The 12,621-nt window shown below is 54.8% G+C and overlaps 1 protein-coding gene across 1 annotated transcript; it reads left to right on the top strand.

Moving 5' to 3' along the window:
- The first annotated feature begins 6,121 nt into the window (after positions 1-6,121).
- Positions 6,122-8,804, top strand: LOC111151303 (keratin 16). Its single transcript, XM_022509196.1, has 8 exons — positions 6,122-6,667; positions 7,111-7,193; positions 7,318-7,474; positions 7,568-7,729; positions 7,827-7,952; positions 8,254-8,474; positions 8,568-8,614; positions 8,719-8,804. Exons 1-8 carry the CDS (start codon positions 6,122-6,124, stop codon positions 8,802-8,804), a joined length of 1,428 nt encoding a protein of 475 aa, XP_022364904.1.
- The last annotated feature ends 3,817 nt before the right edge of the window (positions 8,805-12,621 follow it).

The raw sequence follows: 12,621 nt of genomic DNA, 5'->3' as shown, positions 1-12,621 counted from the left end.
CTCGGTTCCTGGCTTCCGTCCCTTTCCATACCCCTTTGCCTGACCAATAAAGCTTGTTAATTCAGATATGGAATGTGTTCTGATTGGGGCCACTGAGGTGGGCCCTCGTGAACAATGGGTGTATTGGGGCAAACGAGGGTGGGGGGAAGAGTCTGTGGACACTAACTGCTGTTGGCTTGGAGCTCACGGGTCATCTAGGATCCTAGTAGGTAGGTCTGGGCAGAGCTTGGGGAGCCAATTTGTATTTCCAAAGGGTCAGTGATCCTTGGGAGGGCGGTCTAGGCTGTGCTAGACCCAGGGTGGGGCCAACGTACTTGCGAAGGTCTCAGGTGACCTCTTCTTGCCCTGTAAAAAGGTCCATGACCTTGGGGAGTGGCTTTGCCTCCTTGAACTTCATTTTCTCTTTCATAAATGACCGAGGAGATGTCATGGGACCCAGAGTCCTAAAGGATGACGCATCCAGTCAATTTCTCCCGAAGTCCTGTGGGACACGCCCCCTCCAAGAGGGGGCAGGGGTGGACAAGGACGGCGGCGGGGGTGGGGGGACAGTCAGGATTCTCCTGGAAGAGGCGTGAGCATAGGGAAGGCAGGGAGGCAGGCTGGGTGGTCAGGGCCCAAGTTCTTTTGTGAGTCTCAGAAAACCCCCCAAAGAGGTCTGTGGGCCCCCAGGGTATTCCCATTGTCTCACCTCAGGAATATGAACTGTAGACCTTGCTTCTAGAGAAGGCTATGGGCCCCGGGTGGGTATGGAAGAATGGGTGTGCCTCTCTCAGGGATGTTTCCTCAAATGGTCAGGATAAGGGCAGGGGAGGGGTGTGTGCCAGGGTGGGGGGGGGTGAGAGGCACCACCCTCCTTGGTAGCCTGGAGTTTGGGGAGGGTGGGAAACTGCCTTCTGAGGAAGGAGGGAAGGGCAGTCCTGTCTAGCCCCTCCCAGGACCCTCTGGGCCCCAGCCCTTTTCACTCTGGGGGCAGGCCGTGAGCCCGTAGGGGAGGAGCCCCAATACCTGGAAATCTTTCTTTGAGTAAATTTGGAAACCCCTGGGCAGGGTGAGCCTTCCTGGTTTTCTTTGGGAAGTGAGGATGAGTGGAAAAGGTTAATGAGAGGAAGGACACCCCCACCCCAATTCGCTGACAGGCCTGGGGCTGTCTTCTGTTGTAGAATCGGACCAGGGGCCTCCTGGTACCTAGAGATGAGAGGTGGGGGCTGGCAGGATCAGCATGAGCCCCTGAAGCCTGGGAGGGGGTGCGGTGCTGAGCTGGGGACCAGTGGTATAAGAGCAGGGTCTATGAGGTGAGTAGGTGGGTGTGGGACTTTGGACAGGTCCCGACCTGCTCCTATACCTCAGAGGCTGTGGTGACTGAGGAGAGAGATGAGCCCCAGCTGTTGGTCCTTCCAGCCCTGATCTGGGGACGATGAGGACAGTGAGTTTCCTGCCACGGTGGGGACGACTGGCTGGAGTCCAAAGCCCGGGTCTGCAGGGGCAGCCACAAGACTCAGAGCAGGCTGGGAGCTCAGACTCCGCTCCATCAGAGGCTGGTGTCTCCCAGATGCCTGCCCATGAAGGATGAAGGGCAGGGGGAGGCGTGCTTCCCACCAGGCCCCGCCACACTTCCAGCCACAACCAGAAGAACCAGCTCTGGGTTGAGGATGGCTCATTTGGAGGGTGATCTCATTTATCTGAACAACAGTCCTGGGAAGCGGGGAGGGTCTGGGAAGAGGCGCCCCATTGTGTGGATAGGGACACTGAGGCTCCAAAGAACCATGACTCAGCCATTGTCCAGATTGTGCTGGGAAGAGGAGAGGAGAGCCCCACCCCCTGCCTTGACCCAGGCTCTTAGGCAGGAGTCTTCTCTCGCTGCAGAGTCTGGGGGCCCACCCTACTGAGTGGGGAGGTGAGTGGGGAGGGGTCACAGTGTGGGAGTGGCCAAAGATAGCCCTGGACAGCACCCTTCTGCTGGGTCAGAAGCCCCTGCCCACAAAGTGAGTGGGTGTGTGGTTTAAGAGAATGTGGGTCCCCGGGGGAGGGTCCAGGGCCCAGAAAGGGGAAGCTCCCCTCTTTCCAGGAGTGCTTATCCCACACTTGGGCAGGCAGGGCCACAGGATGGAGTGACTGGGGCCTGATACCCATGGTCCCCTTGGGGATGGTGCGGGGAATTTCGGTGGCTGGAATTTTTTGTCCAGGGGCCCCGAGTTAACCTGGGCTGCTGGGGATGCGTGCCTGTGGCTAGATTGGGGGACCCAGCTGTGGGGCTCCACAGTTCCTCCACATCAACCCATCGCCTTGCATGAAATCTTCCTCCCCCATCAGTGAACCAGTCTGTGACTGCCCTTGGAGCGGACTTACCCACTCTCATGTGATGGACACACAGACTTGATTTCCAGGCCCAGAGCCTGCCAGAGCCAGACACTGTGACTCTTCCTCTGCCACGCCCACACCCTGACCGTGTGAGCTGGCCCCGCTTTCTGCAAGGAGGCCGTGTGGCAGTAACACTCTGTCCAGGACACAGCGTCCCTCTGTGCTTCTGCACTGGGCCTGGGCAGAAGGAGGAGACAAGTGCCTTGGCCTGGAGGGACCCTGGAGGACCCCGGTTTAGAGGTGGTGGGTAGGGCACAACGCTGGGGCTGGTGATCCTCCTGCTGTTCTTATGCAGGGGGTGGGGTGGGAGGTGGAGGAGAGCAGAGGGACTGGAGCCAGGGCCCAGAGCCAAGGCTGTAACAGAGCTCGAGCTGGTTCCCCTGAGCGTTCCCTCGAGGGCCCTTTGGTTGTGCAGACCATCACGATAGGCTGTTATTGCCCCCACCTTCGGAAGAGCGGTGTGTAACATGGGGAGAGTTGAAAGGACTGCCCGCCATCGGACACTTACAGATTCGCCCAGATCCTGGGGCCAGTCGTGGGGCCAGAGCCCAGACTGGGCACTCTTGCTCCCTCCTGGCAGCCCCCATGTACCCCATCATGGCCTGTACTGTCTGGGGTTGTCCATAAGTGGCTTCTCTGCCTTATTCTTTATAACTGAGTGTCCAGCCCAGATCTGGCTCCTGCTTGCTGCTCTGTCCTGGCTCATTGGGGACCTCTTTCTTCACCCTGCCCTGAAGCTCCATGGGCTGGGGCCCTGCAGCAGCCCCCTTTCTCCTCTCAGTCTCCTTGGGGGCCTCCCCCCCCATCTTCCTCCCCCTAGGCTGCATCCTGCTTCCAAGCCTGGCTGGTCAGCAGAATTCCCCAGGAGCTTGTAAAACGTCCCCACGATCAGGCTTGTCCTGGGCAATGCTGAGACAGTGGGTCAGAGCAGGTTGGGAATCTAAATGGGGATCCCGGTGATCAGTCAGGTTGGGGAATCACTGCGAGTTGAGGCGTGCCAATAATATTTCCCAGCCAACTCAGGTATGAGATGACCTCAGACCTGAGATGGGGCGGGTGAAGGAGAGAGGAAAGAGGCCTGGGAAGGGGGAAGGAACCCATTCTTAGGAGAGATGCCAGTTTGCTGTGAGTCCCTGTGCCCACAGTCCTAGCAATCCCGGCTCTCAGCAACCTCAAGTAGGTTTGTTTCGTCGGCATGGAATAAAGGGGCCCTGCTCCATCTTCCCCACCTCCACGCCCCGGGTGCTGGGCACACAGTGGGAGCTTGGTCTGTGGTGTTGTCTGAGTGGTTTGATGGTTTGGCCGGCTACTTTGCGTAGCTTCTCAGCCCACGTGGATCCCCAGCCATCAGCTCCGGGCCTGCTGGCATTGCCACCTGGACCCCAGGAACAGTGGAAGGGGCAGGGCTCTAATCAGAAGGGAGGGAGGTGGAGAGTGTTCTGGGGCAGAGAAGGAGGAGCTCCCAGAGACCCCGTGGAGAGTACTTGTGAATCTCAGGAACCCGGTTTGATTTTCTGCTCCCATTTCTGTCCTATTTAACCCGGAACATTTTTTCACTCTCTCTGCTTGGGGCTCGGTAGTCTTTAGTGGCCTCAGAGGTCCTTTTTATTTCTGAGCGTGATATGTCTGTGCTTGGACCCGAACTCCAGGCCCATCTTGACACTAGGGGTTTTGTCCAAGCTTCTAGGACCCAATTTGCCCATTTTGGGGGTTGGGAGAGGGGAGCATTGGGTTCTGTCTCCCAAGACTGGCCCTGGAGGTGTGTGTTGGGCACCTGCTCTGCTCAGATCTCTGGGCCCTGTTCCTACAAGCCGAGTGACCGACAGGGCACGATGTTCTGGGAGCATTTCCTGTCTGCTGGTTCCCGTAGTATCTGCCAGCCCCACCCAGGCTAAGGCAAGCCCACAGAGGCACGTCAGAGCAGCGACAGTGGCCGTTCTGTGGGTTACCCCTAGAGTGCCCTGAGGTGGCTTTTGTTTTGGGGTTTAGATGCCCCCAATCCTGTCTCCAGCCCTCAGGCCAAGGTCATGCCCACCGTGGGCAGAGCTTACTCCTGGTGCTGTGGGGAGGTGAATGAGAATGGACACACCTGGTCCCAGCCTGCAAGGCATCATGGGCAAGTGGAGATGCCCTGAGTCTGGGGTTCTAGTCCTGGCTCCGCAGCTTAAAGCCGAGCGACTTTGGGCGAACCACTCCCTCCCTCTGGTTCTTCCTCTGTCCTCCCCACTTCACAGGGTTAATTCAATACAATCATGCATGTTGGCGATGCATAGAGAGAGAAGATGGTTCAGGATGGCGGGAAGGGCTTGACTGGGCAAGCAGATAGGCAGGGGTCCAAACCTCAACTCCCCCTTGACTGGTGTCTTGGGAAGCCCACTTAACCTCCCAGCTGCCTCGTCTATGAACCTGTGGTGGGAATATTTCCCTTGCTGGAACCATGTGGTACACACATAGGGCTCCATATGACACCTCTCTCCTCCACTCAATGACCAACCCGGAATCTGTGAATCCTCGAAACAAAACTGTTGGGAATGGAACCCCGGATCCAGTGTGGAGACTCAGGGCCCCCATTGGGGTTTGGAGTCACACAGGGCACTACTGGTAGGATGGGGACTCCCTCCCACTGCTGTTTGTGGTGGGCATCCATGATTAAGTAGGGCATACATTGGGGGTGTGCTGCTCAAAAGATGGGAGTATTGGGGTATAGATGAAGGGAGGTACCAGGGTGCAGGGGTGGGTGTGAGGAGGGAAGGAAGGGGGCAGCTGGCTGCAAAGGAAGGATGGGGAAGCTGAGGGGCAGAGCCACCATCAGGGAGTAGCCAGGGGGGTCCTGTGTGCATGTTCTTCTGTGGCGTGTCTTCCCCTTCTACAGATGAGAAAACCGAAGCCCAGAGGGGCTACAAGATGGACTGCCTGTGCCGTGTAGTTTGTAAGGGGCAGTGTGGGGAGCCGCTGCCTATCTGACTCAATGGCACATGCTGGTTCCATGGTACCCAACACTTCTGAGGATCCTGGGGGCTTAAAGGCAGCCACTGGAACTGGGATTGGATCCAATAAGGGAAAGAGAGTCAGAGAATTTTTACAATCAGAGAAGTCTCTGTGATCACCTGGCCCAAGCTTTGTCACTTCCCTGAGGGGAAACAGAGACCCAGAGAGGGGAGGCAAGGGGTGTCAGGTCACACAGTGAGCAAAGCAGAGTGAGAATAGCACCCCAGCTCTCCGGTCCAGAGCTGGGCTAGTAGGACCCCCACAACACATTCCAAGACACCCTGGGCCGGCATTGATTGCTGGGGCCTTTTGCTGTCAAGGCTGTCCTGTGGGGCAGGGAGTCTGTTCTGGGCTGACTCACAGCCTGGGGACGCGGCGGTCACAAGGCTGTGCCAAGGCCCCGCTGGGCCCTGAGGCTCCAGGAACGAGAGCCGGGTTCCCGCCACCCAGCCTGAGTCACGACCGACTCGCTTTTGTGTGTTTTTCTCTCGGCCCCACACCCCCAGAGCTGGGTGGGAACTCAAGCGGCACCCAGTGGAGTGAGTCGACCCTGGGCTGAATAATCCTGATCCGGAGTGGGGAGTTGGATGGGACCTGGAGTGATGAAATCTGGAGGGGAGCCCGCAAGTCAGCAGCTGGGAGGCCCCGCCTGCCCCGGTGTGTATAAAAGTTCCTGGGGTTTGAGCAGCCCCAGCATCCTCCCAGCCTTCCTGATCACCTCTCTCTCCTCGCTGCCGACTTGCTCGCTCCCTCACTCACCTCCTTCCTCAGCACCATGACCACCTGCAGCCGCCAGTTCACCTCCTCCAGCTCCATGAAGGGCTCCTGTGGCATCGGCGGTGGCTCCAGCCGCATGTCCTCTGTCTTGGCCGGAGGGTCCTGCCGGGCCCCCAGCGCCTACGGGGGCCTGTCGGTCTCCTCCTCCCGCTACTCCTCCGGGGGTGCCTGTGGCCTGGGGGGCGGCTACGGTGGCGGCTTCAGCAGCAGCAGCAGCTTTGGTGGGGGCCTGGGTAGCGGCTTTGGTGGAGGGTATGGTGGTGGCCTGGGTGCTGGCTTTGGTGGTGGCCTTGGTGCTGGCTTCGGTGCTGGCTTTGGTGGTGGCTTTGGTGGTGGCGATGGCGGCTTCCTCTCCGGCAATGAGAAGATCACCATGCAGAACCTCAACGACCGGCTGGCCTCCTACCTGGACAAGGTGCGGGCCCTGGAGGAGGCCAACACGGAGCTGGAGGTGAAGATCCGGGACTGGTACCAGAGGCAGCGGCCCAGTGAGGTCAAGGACTACAGCCCTTACTTCAAGACCATCGAGGACCTGCGGAACAAGGTGTGCAGGGCAGGTGGGCGGCGCTGGGAGGTGGAGCGTTGAGAGAGGTCATGGCTGCAGTGGCCCTTAAGAAGCCACTTTCTAGCATCTTTATTTTACAAACAGGGAGACTGACCCACCTCGGGGGAGAGGCCACAGGCCACTCAGAATTGGTGGCAGCATCGAGATGTCTGAGCTGGGTCTGGAGCTCTGACTCTCTTATCCCCTCTGCACCCTCAGCTTCTCTCATCCTGGGATGGAGGATGCGGGGGGCAGTGGAGGGACTGGGGGACATCCCTCCACACACCCTGAGCTGGGTGGAAAAGACACCCAGGTTGGCTGGAGGACCTCACCTGCCAGCCGGGCAACCCTCGAGAGTGGGGAGATACCTTCCTCCCTCTCTGCTCTTCCCCTCCTGAGCAGCAGGCTTGGCTGACAGGCTTGTCCCTCCACCCTGTCTGCAGATCATCGCTGCCACCATCGAGAATGCTCAGCCCATTCTGCAGATCGACAATGCCAGGCTGGCGGCGGATGACTTCAGGACCAAGTGAGCAACCACCGTGGCGGGCTGAGTGTGGGGCAGAGGACAGGAGGCAAGCGCTGGGGCCACTGGCCTTGAGCCTCAGAAGCCTCCTGGATGGAGCCTGATGCCCTGACCTCTGTCCTGCCAGGTACGAGCACGAGCTGACCCTGCGCCAAAGCGTGGAGGCCGACATCAACGGCCTGCGCCGGGTGCTGGACGAGCTGACCTTGGCCAGGACCGACCTGGAGATGCAGATCGAGGGCCTGAAGGAGGAGTTGGCCTACCTGAAGAAGAACCACGAGGAGGTGAGGGCTGCTGCTGGTGTGGCCGCCCGGGGCTGGCTCAGGAGCCAGGAAAGGGGTCAGCTGAGCTGACCACCTCCCGCCTCCCCTTCCTAGGAGATGCTTGCCCTGCGGGGTCAGACTGGCGGGGACGTCAGTGTGGAGATGGACGCTGCTCCTGGCGTGGACCTGAGCCGCATCCTGAATGAGATGCGTGACCAGTACGAGCAGATGGCAGAGAAGAACCGCAGAGATGCGGAGGCCTGGTTCCTGAGCAAGGTGGGGCTCGGGTCCTCTATCCTCCTGCAGGACTGCCCAGCCCCAAGCAGGGGGCACCTCTGGAGTGTCTCCCACCTGCTCTTCTTTGCTCTTGCAGACCGAGGAACTGAACAAAGAAGTGGCTTCTAACAGTGAGCTGGTGCAGAGTGGCCGCAGTGAGGTGACTGAGCTCCGGAGGGTGCTCCAGGGCCTGGAGATTGAACTGCAGTCCCAGCTCAGCATGGTATGAAGGACCCCGCCCAGCCCCCAACCCCAAGTCCCCAGTAAGGGCCACCAGCCCCTTAACACTGCCAAGGTACAGTTCTGCCTCTCTCAACCCAGGAGTGGGATTAGAGGGATCATTCTATCCATTCTATAGACATGGAAATTAAGGCCCAGAACAATGGAGTAACTTTTCTCCACATTGTCTGGCCCATCAGTAGCCCAGCTGGAGTCACAGTCCATGTACCTCTCAGGAGACATGCCCAGAGGCCTGGGGGGACAATAGTGACCACCTCTGTTGACTCTCTTTCTCCCACTCACAGAAAGCATCCCTGGAGGGCAGCCTGGAGGAGACCAAAGGCCGCTACTGCATGCAGCTGTCCCAGATCCAGGGACTGATCGGCAACGTGGAGGAGCAGCTGGCGCAGCTCCGCTGTGAGATGGAGCAGCAGAGCCAAGAGTACCAGGTCCTGCTGGACGTGAAGACGCGGCTGGAGCAGGAGATCGCCACCTACCGCCGCCTGCTGGAGGGCGAGGACGCCCAGTGAGTGCCCACCCCCAACTTCCGTCCCCCAGACCCTTTAGCCCTGTAGCGGTTCCCAGCATAGCTAACTGCTCTGTCTTGTCTCCCCCACAGCCTCTCCTCCCAACAAGGGTCCAGCCATTCCTATTCTTCCCACAATGGTAAGGCTCCTGAGGGTCCTGGGCCCCTCAGAGACCCCAGCTGTCCCTGTGTGGGGCCTCTTAGCTCCCAATGCCCTTCTCACCCCCTCATCTCTCTCCCACAGTCTTCTCCTCCTCCTCCTCCTCCTCCGGCCACCAGACCAGGCCCATCCTCAAGGAGCAGGTCTCATCCAGCTTCAACCAGGGCTAGGCCTCCAAGCACTGAGCTGCCTCCTCCAGAGCCTCCTGCCCCCCCGCCGGCCCCCGCCTCCTGATGGCCTGGGCCAGGGCCTTGTTCTCCCAGTGCGATGCCCTGCTGTCTCCCCTTCCCCTCCGCTGGTGGTGGGCTAATAAAGCTGACTTTCTGGTTGATGCAAACCTGTGTGGTCTCTGTTCTTGGGAGGGGGATTGGGAGGTCCTAATGGGAGGGGGATTGAAGGTGTCTCCCAGGGACCTTCTGGGACCTCACAGCCCGAGGGGTCCAGAAAACAGCAACACTCAGAAGCATCAGTAGGGTCTTCCTAGAAAAGCCCTCTGCTAGCAAGGGCGTGGGAGGTGGGGACACAGGACAGGAAGGAGCTCCCGGGAGCAGACAGCGACCCTGGGTGGTGGGTGTGGTCAGGCCCATTTTGGAATGGAGATAACCCTGCCATTCAGAGAGGTTGAGTAACTTGCATAAAGTCATGCAGATAGTAAGAGGTGACTGTTGTTCACACTGGGTCTGTCTGGTTAAGAAGGCTGTGCTTTTTTTTTTTTTTTTTTAATGCCACTCACTCTTTTTAGATATTTTATCCCAAAGACTCCAAAGCTTGAGCTCTTAACTCTACCCTTTGGCCCCTCACACTTGTCCAACAAGTTCTGTGTTGGATGGTGGGAAACAGAGTCTTCTTCTTTGTGATGGGGTCCATGGTTAGAACGGAAGTTTCTTCTCCCAACCTGTTCCTCTTCATCACCCGCATTAGCCTCTTCTTTCTCATTCCCCTTGGACAGGGGCCCGAGGCCAACAAGCCCCCTAGGAAACATCTGTCACTCATGCCCTCCTCTTCGTCCCCATATGACCACCCCCACATTCAGACCCGCTTCCTCTCTCCCAAGAACTAGGCACGGCCCCCTAAGCAGGCCCCTCGCTATCCATCTCTCTCATTCCCATTTCTGCTTGATGGCCCTTCTAGCAAGAATACAGTCAAGATCAAGAGCAAGGATGTTGATCAGGACTCCTCTGTTTAACCACCCATGATGTTCCTTTTACCTCTTGACCCTCTGTTTCAACCCACTGTGGTGCTTTCCCATCATTTCCTGCTCTGCACACAGTAGTCAACCATCCTGCCCCACACTTCTCACTCGCTATGGGTGCCTTCTATATTTAAAAAATTTAATTAACAAAATCAAAGTTATGTATGTGTCACATAATAAGTCTTTTTATGGAAAAGAACCATCCTCAGGCTGTGTCATGTGCCTCTGTTCCCACCTTCCACTTTCAGCTCCTAGCTATTACTTTAGGCATTGGCCTTATTTCTAAATCCCAGGCTTATATAACCATTTCTTGGTTGTTTTTTTCAGTCTTAGTTCTTAAAAAAGATTTTATTTATTTTGAGAGAAAGAGTGGGGTCTGGGCAGGAGGAGAATCAATGGGAGAGGGAGATAGAGAATCTCGAACAGACTCCACGATGAGCCTGGAGCCTGATGTGGGGACTGATCCCATGACCTTAGGATCGTGACCTGAACTGAAACCAAGAGTTAGATTTTCAACCAACAGAGCAACCCGGGGCCCCTCAAATTTAGCTTCTAACTTCTTGACTTCCTGCTGTGAAGGAGGGGGATTCAGCTCTTATGCAACATTGCCCTTCCCTCCTTCTTCCTACTCTCTCAATAATATATCCATATTTTCACTAGAGAAATGTTTAATTTTACATTATCATGACTATTTAGCTATTCTTTATAGTCAAAAATATTTTATACTATTTTACATTTCTTTGGAATAAATATCTTTTTTAACTTGCTGAGGTTTTCTGTGTACCTAACCTAAATGTATTCCCTTGTTCACTGCCAGAAGTATAGATCTCCTAAAATGTTAAAACACTGAATATTCTATCAGTTTTATCTTCTTGAAGGTATTTCTCTTGGAGCCCACTGTCCTGCTCCAGCAAGTTCTGGGTGCTCTCTGTGCCTCCTGTCATCCTGAAATCTTCCTTCATTGTCCTTTTGGACATCCCTTCTTTCTGTGTTGCTTCTCTCTTTCTGGATCCCATGACTCCCTTCTTCTTTTCTTCCCTCTTCATTTTCATGAAACACATCCTCTGGCAATTTCCTGAGAGAGGATGTGTAAACTTTTCATGTCTGAAAACATCATTAGTCTAACTCCCATTCTTGATGGATAGTTTGGTTGGGTATGGAATTCTAGGTTGCAAAGAATTTTCCCCTCAGCACTTTGAAAATATTGTGTCACTATTTCCTGGCTTCCAGTGTTGCTACTGAGAAGTCTAATGCTGTTTTGATTCTAGATATTTGATGCTATCTGACTCCTGACCCTTCCCCCAGATCTTTTAGGCTCTTCTCTTGCTCTCTAGCTGGCTGCGCTATCACATGTTCTGCCTCCCTGTGGCTGTGTTGGATCTGTTGGATTGGGCACTTGACAGCATCTTTCAGTGTAGAAATTCATGTTCCTATTTATTGCACAATTTCCTCCCCTCCATTTTTCTGGAACTCTTCTTTTTGCTATGTATTTCATTCTGTTTTTCATCTAACTTCTCTTTTTTTTCAACTTTCTGAGCTTTCCCTAAACTTTGCCATCCAATCTTATTACTTAGTTTTTAAAAAGTTGGATACATTTTAGTAACTCTGGATGCTTTTTAAAAATAGTCTCTTGTTGTTGTTTCAAGACATAATATTTCCTGGGGCGCCTGGGTGGCTCAGTGGGTTAAAGCCTCTGCCTTCGGCTCAGGTCATGGTCCCAGGGTCCTGGGATCGAGCACCGCATCGGGCTCTCTGCTCAGCGGGGAACCTGCTTCCTCCTCTCTCTCTCTGCCTGCCTCTCTGCCTACTTGTGATCTCTGTCAAATAAATAAATAAAATCTTAAAAAAAAAAGACATAATATTTCCTTTTACCTTGTTGAGCTATTGATCATGGCTTTAATAATTCTTTCATTTCCATCATCATTTCAGTTTCTTCTCAGCTGCCTTTTTCCTGATTTGTCTTATCTCTGTCATTTATGCCAGAAGCTTCCCTCAAAGTCTGTGTTTCTTGATTTTTGGTTAATATTTAAGAGTACGTACTAAGAAGCTGATTGGAATGTGAGTGAGTGAGTGAGTGTGTGTGTGTGTATGTGTGTGTGTGTGTGGACATGGTAAGGGGCTTTTCCCTTGCTGAGTCTCACTGTAGAGCAATCTGGTGGAGATTATGTTGTTTTATTGGGAAACCTCAAATGTCAGTATATGTAGACCTTTTCTTTTGGGTAGGGTCTTCCTCAGGAAGGATGCCTCTAATTTTCTGCCTGGCCTACCAGCTTTCAGGAAGCTATGTGGAGGAAGGAGACTGAGAGGGTCTCAGTCTCAGTTAATCTGACTTAAATCAGTTTATTACCCCACCCCTAGCTGTGCTTGGTCCCTCAGGGTTTAGTCCCTCTGGGTAAATACTCCAGAGTACACCTCCAGTTTCTCCTGGGGTAAAGGAGGAGTGGTTGGCATAAGGTAGGGTTGGGGTAGAAAGGAGCTATGGAGGTATACCTAATTTTTATACAGACTTTTGACCCATTTATCCTCCTGTTTCTAGCCCACCTGCCCTCACCTTCAGAGGTGCCTGGTGCCTCTTATTTCAGAGGCTTCCCAGGGTCCTGTTGTGTGAATCTGCTTGCTTCCTGGCTTCTCCTGGAAAAGTACCAATACACTTTTTTGTTTGTTTTCTAGATCCCAAAATATTGTTACTATAATCCTTTCTCTTATTCTCTTTGTCCAATACATGTTTTATCCACTTACACTAATTTTAGGGGTGTTTGGAGGGGTGGTGATAAATGATGCAAAGTCCCTGTTAT

This window comes from Enhydra lutris, unplaced genomic scaffold (assembly GCF_002288905.1).
Source record: "Enhydra lutris kenyoni isolate GAN:26980312 unplaced genomic scaffold, ASM228890v2 scaffoldscaffold26, whole genome shotgun sequence".
Taxonomy (NCBI): Eukaryota; Metazoa; Chordata; class Mammalia; order Carnivora; family Mustelidae; genus Enhydra; species Enhydra lutris.
The sequence above is the reverse complement of the archived record's forward strand: the minus strand, read 5'-3'. Positions and strand labels throughout refer to the sequence as shown.

What these genes read in the sequence shown, in the direction of transcription:
- LOC111151303 (XM_022509196.1), top strand. Translation starts at nt 6,122, where the DNA reads ATGACCACCTGCAGCCGCCAGTTCACCTCCTCCAGCTCCATGAAGGGC. An exon ending in AGGCCTGGTTCCTGAGCAAG is followed by an intron (nt 7,730 to 7,826) that starts GTGGGGCTCGGG and finishes TTGCTCTTGCAG; the next exon opens with ACCGAGGAACTGAACAAAGA. An exon ending in CTGGAGGGCGAGGACGCCCA is followed by an intron (nt 8,475 to 8,567) that starts GTGAGTGCCCAC and finishes TCTCCCCCACAG; the next exon opens with CCTCTCCTCCCAACAAGGGT.